General features: G+C 41.7%; 2 protein-coding genes across 2 annotated transcripts in view; one reads left to right on the forward strand and one right to left on the reverse strand.

The window, feature by feature from the left end:
- phlpp1 (PH domain and leucine rich repeat protein phosphatase 1) overlaps nucleotides 1-6,095 on the forward strand; it is a 46,833-nt gene extending 40,738 nt beyond the window's left edge. The window contains exons 9-17 of the mRNA XM_067605985.1: nucleotides 49-144; nucleotides 748-903; nucleotides 1,260-1,460; nucleotides 1,838-2,000; nucleotides 2,126-2,256; nucleotides 2,516-2,629; nucleotides 3,140-3,334; nucleotides 3,447-3,675; nucleotides 3,770-6,095. Coding sequence (XP_067462086.1) covers nucleotides 49-144; nucleotides 748-903; nucleotides 1,260-1,460; nucleotides 1,838-2,000; nucleotides 2,126-2,256; nucleotides 2,516-2,629; nucleotides 3,140-3,334; nucleotides 3,447-3,675; nucleotides 3,770-5,089 — 2,605 coding nt within the window. The 3' untranslated portion in view covers nucleotides 5,090-6,095. The remainder of the gene's footprint in view (nucleotides 1-48; nucleotides 145-747; nucleotides 904-1,259; nucleotides 1,461-1,837; nucleotides 2,001-2,125; nucleotides 2,257-2,515; nucleotides 2,630-3,139; nucleotides 3,335-3,446; nucleotides 3,676-3,769) is intronic.
- A 498-nt stretch (nucleotides 6,096-6,593) lies between these two features.
- Nucleotides 6,594-12,329, reverse strand: mep1bb (meprin A subunit beta b). The gene is made up of 14 exons (XM_067605986.1): nucleotides 12,199-12,329; nucleotides 12,077-12,095; nucleotides 11,912-11,962; nucleotides 11,780-11,823; nucleotides 11,595-11,673; nucleotides 10,905-11,022; nucleotides 10,613-10,791; nucleotides 9,788-10,006; nucleotides 9,364-9,516; nucleotides 8,989-9,204; nucleotides 8,413-8,880; nucleotides 8,113-8,292; nucleotides 7,618-7,759; nucleotides 6,594-7,057 (listed from the first exon to the last, which is right to left on the reverse strand). Exons 1-14 carry the CDS (start codon nucleotides 12,271-12,273, stop codon nucleotides 6,841-6,843), a joined length of 2,160 nt encoding a protein of 719 aa, XP_067462087.1. The 5' UTR covers nucleotides 12,274-12,329; the 3' UTR covers nucleotides 6,594-6,840.
- Between the last annotated feature and the right edge of the window lie 765 nt (nucleotides 12,330-13,094).

Consider the following 13,094-nt stretch of genomic DNA (forward strand, 5'->3'; position numbering starts at 1 on the left):
GTACTATACTCCATATTAGGTATCTTACTTTCCCCTCTCCTCCTGTAGGAACCATATGGAGTCCATGCCAGACTGGCTGTGCGAAGCAAAGAAACTTGAAGTTCTGGATGTCAGCCACAACCTCATCGCTGAGCTCCCGGCACGGTAAGTCTCAGCAATGTGTCCGTAGCCTGTAGATGGTGTACAGCGCTGCATTATTCTCCCTGCCCTTTGCTGGCCAGTCATCTATACCCCATAGAGCCTCATAAATCACACATACAGCCTGTAACCTCCACAGCCATTTTCTTCCTCTTTATTTAGCCTTTTGGAAGGTCAGCTCAGATGCAGCTCACTCCCTCCTCTTCTCTCTGTTTCACATTGGCTCTGTCAACCTTCATCCCTCTGCTTTCTCTCTTTTCATTTTTTTCTCTTCCCTTCTCTCTCTTTCTCTGGTCCCCTCATTTTCTGTAGATTTATTTTTTGCCCAATAAGTGTCAGAATGATGAATTTAAGCTGCAGGCTCCACTAGAGGCGCTACTATTTTCTGGTTTAACGTCCTCATCGCCCCTGTCCTGCTCTTGCACTATCCTCATTTCCATGACTATTTCAGCTTATTCTATCTATCTATCTATCTATCTATCTATCTATCTATCTATCTATCTATCTATCTATATGTCAATCCATCATACGCCACTGTAGGTTCAGAGGAGCCCATATGTTTATCTTTGATGTCCTGACTCAACTGTCTCTGTGCTCTTCGTGCCGCAGGTTGTTATGCAGCAACAGTCTGAGGAAGCTGAGTGCAGGACATAACCAGTTGCAAAAACTGCCTGAAAGAGTGGAGCGCCCTCTGCTGGAGGTTTTAGACGTACAGCACAATCAACTCGTGGAGCTGCCCTGTAACCTGTTCCTCAAATCTGACAGGTAGCATCAATCATCACCTGGAAGTGATTTTTAATTTTTTTTTTTTTTTTATCAATGTAATGCACTCGACATCTGATAAGAAGATTAAGTGTAGGGGAAATTCAGCTATATGAAGATGAAAGACAGGAATTATGAACAGGGTTTTAATCGAGAACAAGATATCCAAGGGCAAGTATGACAGGTGAATATAAAACAACCAACACTGGCACAAATGGAAGAAGGAAAGGCTTTAATAGGGGTCATCGAAGTATGAATTCATTATCAAGTTTGTAATTTAAGTGACTTATCCCATTTTTAATGTCCCTGTCTGAAGGAAAACAAAAATTAATGTGTACCCCTCCTTTTTTTTTTCTCAGCTTGCGATGTGTAAACGCATCAGCCAATAAGCTGGAGCACCTGCCTCCTTCCACCCTATCGGAGGAGAGCCACAGCATCCTGCAGGAACTCTACCTGACCAATAACCGACTGACAGACAAGTGTGTACCCATGCTAACAGGCCACACACACCTTCGAGTTCTGCACATGGCGTACAACCATCTCCAGACCTTCCCAGCCAGGTAAAGACTCTACTTTCTCACCCATATTTTACATTAGGGTTGAATCGAATAATTATTTTCATTATCATTAATCATATAAAATAATGAAAAATTGTTTTCAAGAGCACAAGATGACATCTTAGGGTGTTTTGTTTTCTCCAATCAACAGTCCAAAACCCAAAGAGAATTTACAATAATATAAAATAAGGGAAAAAAAGAGAAAATCTGCATATTTGAGATGCTGGAACCGACCAAAATTTGCCATTTTCCTTGATGAATGACTTAAATATGACTTAATCAGCCATCCAAATTGTTGTCCATTAATTTTCTCTCATTCAACTAATCAATTAATAGTTTCAGCACCACTTTACACACTTACTTTACTTCTCATCCTTTAGTAAAATGGCCAAGTTGGAGGAGCTGGAGGAGGTGGACCTGAGTGGAAACATGCTGAAGTCTGTGCCCACCACCATCATGAATTGCCGACGGATGCACACGCTCATCGCCCACTCCAACGCCATCGAGGTCTTTCCCGAGGTCATGCAGCTGATGGAAATGAAAGTAAGACAATAGTAATAGCATGCGTATGTGTATATCTACAATACATGCCCTTAAGCCTGATTTCTATATGCATTTCTATATATATACACATTTGTGAGTATTCACATCTTGTGCTCTGTTGTCAGTGTGTGGATCTGAGCTGTAATGAGCTGAATGAGATCACGCTGCCAGAGAATCTGCCTCCCAAGCTTCAGGAACTGGACCTGACTGGAAACCCACGTCTTAACTTAGACCACAAGACCCTCGAGCAACTCAAGTATGTAATAATTTTATAAACATGTAGGTTGTGTTTCAATTTTCTTCATTCAGATTTTTTTCCATTTGTAATATTTTCCTTACCCTTTTAAATTTACCTTCTTTTGTTTTTGAATTATGTTGCTTGCTGTTTTAATGGTCTTATTTCCCCACAATAATAAATTGTATCTACACTTAATGTTATCTCAGTGGCTCATGTGTCTCTACGCTTCTTCATGACACAATGAATTTAATGTATTTTATGCTTTGTTGTTTTTCAGTAATATTCGCTGCTTTCGTATCGATCCGCCTCCAACCTTTTCATCGAATGAGGCATCTGGTGGGCCTGCTGTGTGGAGTCATGGTTACACAGAAGCCTCAGGTGTCAAGAACAAGTGAGTTCAATGCAGTCAATGATTAAAAAAAAAAAAAAACAGAAAAAAACAACCGCCATCACACTTGTCCAGTAAAGCCTCACTAATCTAAACTTCTTGACAATTCACATTGTTCAAGCCAGATGACTCAAATGAAAAAAATATTAAGGCAGTGCTTATTGATAACACAAATCATGTATACTCATATGTCAATACATCTCTGCATGGGCTAAATTTCCAATTCAACACTTTAATGTGCATGCTGAAGAAGCGATTCAAGCTGTTGCACATATTGCTTCCACAGTTCCATTTACGGAAGTGTTGTTCAATAGACAAGTCTGCTTGGATGACAGAGACGCTGCTGTACAGTCAAATGAATCATAGAAGGCATTGTTTCCATGGTTATTAGTGTGCGGAGTATTATTATCAATATGTGAACAGAGAAGTCATTATGTCTTTGAAGCCTTCATTGTTTCCTCACTGAGCACATGCCTCATTGACGTTATGGCCTTCTTCTGTTTTTCTTTTCAGACTGTGTGTTGCAGCCCTTTCAGTGAACAGTTTCTGCGGGAGTCGTGAGGCTCTGTATGGTGTGTTTGACGGGGACAGGAATGTGGAAGTGCCCTACCTATTGCAGTGCACAATGAATGACGTGCTGGCTGAAGAACTACACAAGACCAAAAGAGAAGAGGACTACATGACCAACACTTTCCTTGTCATGCAAAGGTACAAGCTTGACGTTGTCTTGTCTATAATCTGCACAGTAAATAACTAACTAAAGATATTAAATAGTTACATTGCCCCCTCTTCTCATATCTCCCTTCTTTTGCCACTTTAGGAAACTGGGAACTGCAGGTCAGAAACTGGGTGGCTCAGCAGCTCTGTGTCACATCCGCCACGACCCCACCGACCCCGGTGGCTGCTTCACCTTGACAGCTGCTAACGTTGGCAAGTGTCAGGCCATCCTGTGCCGTGATGGAAAACCATTGTCCCTGTCCTTGCTTCACAACGTAGGGCTCGAAGAGGAGTACCGCAGGATCAGGCAGCACAGGGCTATCATCACTGAGGTAGATGGAAATCTATGTAGAATATAAATGAAAATGTAATTTTCAACATGCACTGCATGAGCATTATATTGATGATTTATATTTTTTCCCACAGGACAACAAGGTTAATGGTGTGACAGATTCTACCCGAATCATGGGCTACTCCTTCCTTTACCCATCCGTCATCCCTTGTCCCTACGTGCACACAGTAACTCTCACCCCCCAGGATGAGTTCTTCATCCTGGGCAGCCGGGGCTTGTGGGACGCTGTGTCTCCCACCGAAGCTGTGGAGGCTGTCCGAAACGTCCCAGACGGCCTGGCTGCTGCTAAGAAGCTGTGCACACTGGCACAGGGCTACGGCTGCACCGACAGCCTCAGCGCTGTTGTGGTCCAGCTCAGTGTGAGTGAAGACTGCTGCTCTTGCTGCTGCTCTGAGCCTCCCCAGCCACCCCCGAGCCCCGGCTTGGGCCCCTATCCCCCGTCGTCCTCTGCCATCAAGGAGCGGCCCTCTGATGGCTCCCTCCCTGTGCCCCCTTCCTCCTGCAGTGAAATCAGCAGTGAGATAAGCACCAGCGAGATGAGCAGTGAGGTGGGATCCACAGCCTCATCTGATGAGCCACCACAAAGCTCCTTGGTGTTGCTCCACGAGCAGCCCCACCACCCTCACCTCCACCTGCATCATCAGGCCCACTCGCTGTCCCTACAGCACCAGCAGGCCCACACAACAACCCAACCCTGCCAGTATTTGTTCCCAGGTTCAGAGCTGCCATCTGCCCGCAGCTGCTGCGCCCTCCATCCAGCCTGCCTAGCAGGCTCCTTCCAGAGGCAGCTGTCTAGTGCCACCTTCTCTAGCGCCCTGTCTGACAACGGGCTGGACAGCGAGGACGAGGAGCCCATTGCTGGTGTCTTCTCTAACGGTAGCCGTGTGGAAGTAGAGGCAGATGTTCACTGCCTCAAATCAGAGTCCTCCTCCTCGTCACCCCAAACGTCTTTACCATCATCCTCTGGCCAGGACCGCACCTTACTTTCTCTTCCCCCACCCCCTCCGCCACCTTGCACCCCAGAGCCTCTGGAAGAAGGGGTCGACATGAGCCTCGGGGAGGCTGAGAATGGGCTGGATAGAGACGAATCGTGGCAAGGAGTTGGACTGGGAGGTGGGGATGGGGGAAAGATGGTGGGTGGAAAGAGGAGGGCTAATGGGTCGGTGGCACGCCAGGAAAAGAGTCACAACCTTATCGAGGTGGCTGCGGACGCCCCCTCTAAGAAGTCTGGGGGTTATTTCACAGCTCCAGCCCAGCCTGACCCAGATGACCAGTTCATCATCCCCCCTGAACTGGAGGAGGAAGTGAAGGAAATCATGAAGCAGCATCAGCAGAAACAGCAGAAGCCACCTGGGACCGATCATCCCACTGACTACTACGACACCCCTCTCTGAGCAGCAAAACCACCAACTACAGTCTCATCTCTCTCCCAGCTGCAGCATGCACAGAACCCAACCATCGACCTAACCGCTCTGATTTTCCCGTATATGGACACACATAAATGAGAGGCTGTAAAATGCTAATGAAAAAGTTTCTTGCTACTTTTTCTAAAAAGCCTTCCAGCTCGACACAGCCTCATCATTGCAGAACCATGCACTGTAACCCGCTCCACCTGTTTTTTACTCAAGCAACCCATAGAAAAAACAAGCAAACGAGCCCTTTAATGATACTCAACCCTCTTGAATATTTTGTGGACATGGTTCCCTCTGTCCACGGTTGTGCCCTTCACACAGACTGTGGTGTTGTTTTTACATTAGACAACCAGCTGAGTATGTATCAACACTAGTCTCTTTGCAATAGCATTAGCTCGCCACAACACTTGTTAATATGGATAACAATTCCATGGTTTGTTTGTTCGTTTGTTTTGTAAGAACTCACCATATCTTTTAATGTGAAAGCAGTGAAGTTGCTGAAAGAACTTTTTAAAGCAGAGACACATAATCTTTTTACTATCAGTGAACTATGTCGAATGGTACACCAGTAATACCACACGTAACTGTTGTAGATAGTGCACTTAAAATACTGTATTTCTTCAGTAAATCATGGCTCTTGGCCTGTAAAATGGCATAGAAATTTTTTGTAGAAATTTTAAATACTAACTCCTAGGAGTTGCATACTCTTTATGGTGACTCAGTCACTTTTACTAATCTTCTCTGAGAGAAATGGTGATTTTTTTTTTCTCCAATGATTGTAAATAAGAGAAAAGTTGTATACTGATGCTTTTAAAAGGAACTGCGTACCTTGTATGTCGGTGAAGGTTTTAGTGGTCGGGAGGATGTGCGGTTCACACAGAGTTTGCTGTTATGGAGGTATCACTCCCCACTTTATCCCTTTCACAACGTAGACCCACAAATACAACACACACACACACACACACACACACACACACAAACACACACACACAAACTTACACATACAAATGTAAATGTGCAACTGCAGTTCAGAAACCCCAACATTCCATGCAATATAACTACACAAAATTGCTATGGTTTGCTCCACTTTGTTTGATTGTGATGTCCTGTAGTCATCACTGTATCTAATGAACACTACTAGACTGATTTTTGCATGCACACTTGCATTCACGCACACACACACACACATACACACACACACACACACACACACAAACACACATACATGGACACTCACAGGAAATATTAGTCCCACATCCCTCCTACAGTAACTGTTATCACCGGCATGACTGTGTCAAGTTCAGTAATACAAACAAATATATCCACATGGAAAAGAGACATCACAAATGTTCCTGTCTTTGGTATAATAAATTTTAAATTTGTGAATATAAGTCACACTGTCTGACTTGTTTTTAATAGTTAACCACATATGCAAAGTTTTATGTTTGTGCAGTTTAGATTTTATATGAAAACATTCACTGAAAACTTAAGTTCAAAATAATTTATTTAACATAATAATATTCTTACATTGCTTTGTTGTTATTACATTGAATGACCAGAAGGGGGCAATCTATCATAATGTCATGTCATTACCTTTGAACATTGGGGTTAAAAACCTTAATTCTATAACTCCAAAGCCTGATTTACACAATTTTTAGCATAAACATACAGCTGATGAATTCTGATTTATTTTACTTAAAGTCAGATTTTCTATTTTGCTGTCATTGGAAAGTTCAGAGTTTAGAGTTTATGTTTTCTATGACATGACTTATGTCATCACTGCGTTTCTTATACTTCTTCTTCAAACAGACGACACTGACCACTGTAATCACCAGCATGACTCCCAGTACAGACAGAGAGGAGGCGAGTGCAAGGGTGGTTTTGTCCATGTCGGACCCCTTATGCTGACAGCTGTCCCCATAGTACCACCAGTCATCACCCACCGCACACCTGGAGAGCAGAGAAAGAAAAGATGAGAGGGAAAAATCTGACTTGACGGTATTCCCAGTGTTCTTAGAGAGTGTCCATAGATTGTGATGGAAAATTGGTAGAAGGTAAATATGAGAGAAACTTAACCAAATGGGACAAGATGATTCACTACTGAACTGATTCAGTAGTGAACTGATTTATTTAGATGAGGTGCGGTTCTCAGACATTGAACATCAAATATTTGAAATACCCGCTTGCAAAAGCATACTTTTTTCAAATAATTAATCCAGGCTCTTAAAGGAATAGTTCAAATTTTTGGGAATTATTAGGCCTTTTTCTTTCTTTATTTTTTTGTAGAGATGATCATGAAAATGTCTGAGAGTGGTATCAATCTTCTCATCTAACTTTCAGCAAAAAATCAAATACGTGTAATTCCCCAAATGTCAAACCATCACACAAGGACACAAGGTTGTGAAAATTTGGGTCGCTCTTTTTTGATTTTGAAAAGTCAGCCGGGATCATTAAGGGCTTGCAAAGTGGTACATTCACATTTTAGTGAGTGTGCTCAAAAAAGCCCTCACCTGCAAGAAGCCTTCCCTTCATCCACCACGCACACTCCATCATTCAGACATTGTATGTTAGAGCAGGCATCATGGGGTGAGGTGGTGGCAGGTTGCAGGGTTGTGGAAGGCAGAGGCTGGCTCACAGTCAGATGGGCCACATCTAAAGAGGGACAGCACAAGGAGAGGCCAGTTAATTGTGGAGGAGCATGGATGAACATGAAATAAACAGGCATGATTGGATTGCATGATTGACTCTAGTGGGTACATAAATCACAGATCTAATCATGCATCACTGGTATACATGATCCTACAAATGCTGTGCACGATAGGGAGAGATGAGTATGCAGCATACTAATGAATGAAGTGATTGATATAATGTATGACAGGATGGATGTCATAATATAAAATACGTACATTTATAATATAAATTATGACTTATGTAGTATCTTTGTACACATTGACAGCGTTTATTTAGAAATCTACTGAGTGTAAACTGTAATCTGGTGTTTTTACCCTCCATGGTGAGGAGAAAGATGGCATCCCCTCCCTTGATAAAATCCCTGCTCTTGGCTCTGAGGTGGGTGAGATACACTGCTGTGCCGGCGCCTGGCCCTCGGAAATACTTAGACCCATCTGCATCTGTGACCTCAACACCCACCTTGCGAGGGTCATCCCAGAAAAATATCTCAGAGTCTGTTTAAAAGGGTGTATAAATACAGTATTAGAGCAAATACAATATGTAGATATGTGAAATGTTTTTACATAAATATCAATTAATTTAAATCATCTTTTTCACACTGAAAATAGCCACACCTGTTGCCTTCATGTTGGGGTCAGTGGTGACACTGCGCTGGTTGGACATACGCTTTTGGATGTGCGGGTGCTGGTCCATGAGCATCATGGTCATCTGTTTCCAGGGACATGGCCATTTCTGCCCAGTGTCCCCTTCACGGGCCACCAGATGAGCAAAGGCTGACAACTCACCAGGATAGCCTGCCTTACCACTGGGGTACAGCGACATCTGGAAGGTGTAATTCTCCTTAGAGGTGAATGGGGGGCTGAAGATAGGTGTATTTGGTGGGGTGGTTTCCATAACATGACTGAAGTTTTTCACTCGCCATATAAACTCTGGACAGGTGGTCTCAGAGAGGTTAATGTCATCCAGGGACAGCCCCCCTTCAGAGGGCCCAGAGCCCTCCTTAGTTCCTTGAAAGACAACGCGGAATTTTGTTTTGATGTCCAGACTCACGTGGTGAAGTTGCCACTCTTCCTTAGGGGATCCTGTTACAGCACATAAGGTAAAAACATGGAATTTATTGAACAGTATGAACATGATGGTCAGATTGTAATAGTACATTTTGAGCTGTAATAACATTTAGTAATAGTCACCATCTATGGTCTTTATAAGGCGCAGTTTTCCGGTGGGGTTAGCTTGGTCATACTCTCGGACAAGGATCTTCAGTGTGTCGCTGGGGCCGCCGCTGTTGTAGTAAAAGAACTGCAAACACTGGTAACCTCTTTTGGGGTAAAGGAGCCTGCTCTCAAGCAGAGCTGTATCTCCAATGTTGGCTGTACCCGTGCTGAAGTGCATGAAATACCCTGAGCCTAAAGATACAAATGCCATAATGTCAACACCTAAGCATTTCTTCAAGGCACTTTGCACAGTGTGTGATAATACAGACCATTCTATCTAATAGCAATGTTTATTGAAGAGATATGTATCTGCACCACATGTTAAGTGTATTCCTGCATGGTAATCCTCACCAGTGCATTTGCCCATGTTGGAGTAGTCAGTGTTGGGCCCTCCAGCAGCTTTGGCAAGTCTGACCCAATCAGCCTCATCCCCTTGACCCTGGATCATACCACAGATGTTCTCACGTTCAAAGTCACATGAGTCCAGGAACGTGGAGCTCTTGGCTAGAAGACATTTCATAAACACACACACATTGGACTTTGAACTGCTATAAATGGATAGATTACATAATTTTTAAAGTTTTTAAATGTTTTGCTTATTCATCCATTTTTTGTCAAATGTCAAATCTCTTTGACAGCTGACATCTACATTATTAATTAGAATTAGGTGTAATAAAACTCAGAATTAATCAAGCCAACAGTGGGAAACGTTGGTTGAAGCAGACCCAACACTTCTATTACTGACAATAAAGACAATTGGTTTGTTGGTTCTTACTGCAGTTATAGAGGCGACTGAGCTTGAGCAGATCACTGTCACTGAATTCCATACGCTGGCCAATGACATCACTGAACGCAGGGATCTTGGTGATGATGGTGGGCTCTGTGCCGTTACGGAAGGCATTTTTACTGTAGTGCATCATGGAGCCATAGTCATAGGGTACGCCCAAAGAGCTGGAGGTGGTGTCATCGTAGGTGTTAAAGTTGTGTTCTTTACCTGTAGATCAGACATTTATTCATGTATTATCTCCATACTCTAAATATGGATTTAGATTTCAGACGTAATAAAAACATTGCACCCAGTTGCTTATCAACAGCTGACACATGTGTAAAGACTGCTGACATATCAAAGTACTTTGTGCTTTAATTACTTAAAATGATTGATTAATGATTTGATGATTAGCTATGATACACAGTGTTATATTCCTCAGTGTGTTGATAATGTCTTTTGCTTATCAGGAAAGGAAAACAACACATGTAAATGCTTATCACACAAGCAATAAACCAACTGCTGCATGAAGTGCATTCCTTCAAGTCCTCCATAACAAACTGCCTGAACATTGCATGGAATGAAGTGATTTTTCTATTTCATTAGAATGTAAATTTTTGTGAAAAGCTTGTATATGTATAATGTATAAAATCTACTTTACATTCCTTCTCAATCTAAGAAAATTGTGATCAGTGTGCTAGATACATAAACATTCAAATAGAAGTCATGAAGCAGGCATGTCATAAAAGAATAAATGTTATGTGTGAGCATGAACGAGAAGTGTTTAACTTAATTATAATTTAGTTGTCAGAGTAGCAGTGAGAGGTTCAATACCCTCTGAGATGCGGTCCCACATGATTTTGACATAATCATCGCGGTCCGCCCTGGACTGCTCATGCCAGAAACCCAGAGCATGAAGGAACTCATGTTCAATGGTGGCGATGCGGTCACAGTTTCTCCCTATTGACAATCTCTGCGCCCCAACTTGCTGATTACCCACAGAGGAGAAACAGCTTTTGGAAAAATAACAAGGCTTTTATGAACATCACATAGACTCCACAATGTCTTTTTGGTCTGTGTTGTAATAATTTGAAAAATAAATGAACAAGGGTTATATTTGCCTTACCCGCCCCCTTTAAAGATGGAAATGTAGTTTGCTTCTCCATTCCAAGGCTTGAAGTCAATGCAGGTCTTGAGCCGGTACTGCTCAAAGGCCTTCAGAATCACACCTTTTGCATTGATCTCTGCAGCAATGATAAATCAATTCTGTTAAAGATGAAACATGTGTCTTCCAAATTCCTTTTTATGATCAAGTCCATTTCAAGTCAATTTATTTATATAGCCTTGCGCCAAATCACAGGGAACTTTTCACATAGAGCAGGTCTAGACTGTACTCTTTTATTTACAGAGACCCAACATTCTCCAATGACCAAGCACTTGGTGACAGCAGCTAGGAAAAACTCCCCTTTAACGGGAAGATACCTCAAGCAGAACCTGACTCCAGGTGGGCAGCCATCTGCCTTGACCATAATGCTGTGTAAATTCATGAAAAGTGCTTTGGTCAAATTATTCAAGCTTTTAAGGTTCAAGATTGCATCCACTTCCATAAGACACATGTTTTACTCACTGTCTTGGTTGTAAATGGCCAAACATTAAATATACAGTCCTGCATACACCATGCAGTGTTCAAATACAGTTCTAAACTGTAGACTGAGAGTATTTTTGATGTTGGCTACTGTAATTGAAGAAAAGGCTGTTTTTCTTTGCAGCAAAGAAAAACAGCCACCCCCTCAAATGTTCTAACAGACACTCTTACCTAAGTCATCTTGCATGAAGTATGGGATTGTCTTTGGCCACCTGTACTCATCACCTATTAGGGAATTTCGAGTTTGCCTCTGTAGCGGTCAATAAAAGCAATCAAAAAGACAGAAGTAATGAGTCAAGGTTAAGCTTTCTTCACAAAATTCAATGGTGACAATTAAAAGCAATTAAATAACATACCTCATCAATCACAATGTCCCCCTCTACAAGATTCAGCCCTGCTTCTGTGGAGACCAGGCACAAAGAAAATTGGTTTACAATAATAATCTGAAGACCTAAAAGAAAAAAAAAGTTTTTCTTCTTTTTGCATACCTTCATTGATATCAAAAATGTCAAGGTCTCGTCCACCGTCCACATCGTAGTCTGCAAAAGTACATATGAAAAGAAATGTAGAAAAACTCACGAAGAAAGTAACAAAAAAAGTGACAATAATAATAAATATGTTCTGTCTTGCTGGTTTGAAAATAAAACACCTACCTGATACTTTTGTTGTGGGCTAAACAAAAAAGAATTAAAATGTAAATTTTATTGATTTGTAACAGTAATATATCAAGTTTCTATTTATCATACCACAGTATCAAGACAAACCCCTCTCTTACCAAACACAGTGTAGCACCACAGAGGAAACACACAATGTGAAGAGCAAATAAACCTGTAGGTTTTCTTCCTGCCATGTCTTAAAAGGTCCCTGTGCAAGGGACGCTGCAAGTGTCAGGTACTGAGCTCTGACAGACACTTGGAAAGAAGAAAATTAGAGAGAAGTGCATGCTGGGAATAACATAAAATACACGTGAATCACAAGTGAATAAGTAACAGAGCTGTAAAGGGTCCAAGTTATACTGCAACTTTAATCTATTCTGCTATCTGTTGACAAATCTACACATTTGCAGATTGGCTGCAGACAAGTAGTGAAGCAGCAAGCCAGAGGGCAGCAAAACAGTCATATAACTTACTTTATTGCCAAAAACTCTGGCAAATGAGAAGGTAGCAATGCACTGTATCAATAAGATCAATTTCCAACAAGACACCTTAACATTTTCAAATCATAATGCTTTGTTTTTATTAACCTTTACCTTTCACAAGACACCACAAACGCATACTGTATAAGCCCAATCCACAATGCCACACACATTTTCAAACAATACTACAATTTGAATAATGTTTAAGACTTCAGGCCTTCAATATCTACAACAAAACAATGAATTACTGACAAAAACATTATGTTTACTGCTATAGATCCCTGTCCTATATGCCTTTATTCATCAGAAAGTAACAGTGATGCTTTGAATGTTTGTAGCCAAACTACCAATTTTATTGATCAAAAATGAATCAATGCCATTTCTGTAGGCTGTTTCTTTGCTGTAATGTTAACTCTTGAGGCACTTGGGCAGTTCTGTATAATTCTTGAGGCTCTTCAAGTAGTTCAAAGCTCATTACACTATAATGTTTAGTTTATCCTTATCCTGGATAATCATTACCTTGGACTTTCTCATAT

The sequence above is a fragment of the Thunnus thynnus genome, chromosome 12 (genome assembly GCF_963924715.1).
Source record: "Thunnus thynnus chromosome 12, fThuThy2.1, whole genome shotgun sequence".
In the NCBI taxonomy this organism is placed as follows: domain Eukaryota; kingdom Metazoa; phylum Chordata; class Actinopteri; order Scombriformes; family Scombridae; genus Thunnus; species Thunnus thynnus.

What these genes read in the sequence shown, in the direction of transcription:
- mep1bb (XM_067605986.1), bottom strand. Translation starts at nt 12,273, where the DNA reads ATGGCAGGAAGAAAACCTACAGGTTTATTTGCTCTTCACATTGTGTGT. An exon ending in CTTCATGCAAGATGACTTAG is followed by an intron (nt 11,023 to 11,594) that starts GTAAGAGTGTCT and finishes TCATTGCTGCAG; the next exon opens with AGATCAATGCAAAAGGTGTG. An exon ending in CTTTCTCCTCACCATGGAGG is followed by an intron (nt 7,760 to 8,112) that starts GTAAAAACACCA and finishes GTCCCTCTTTAG; the next exon opens with ATGTGGCCCATCTGACTGTG.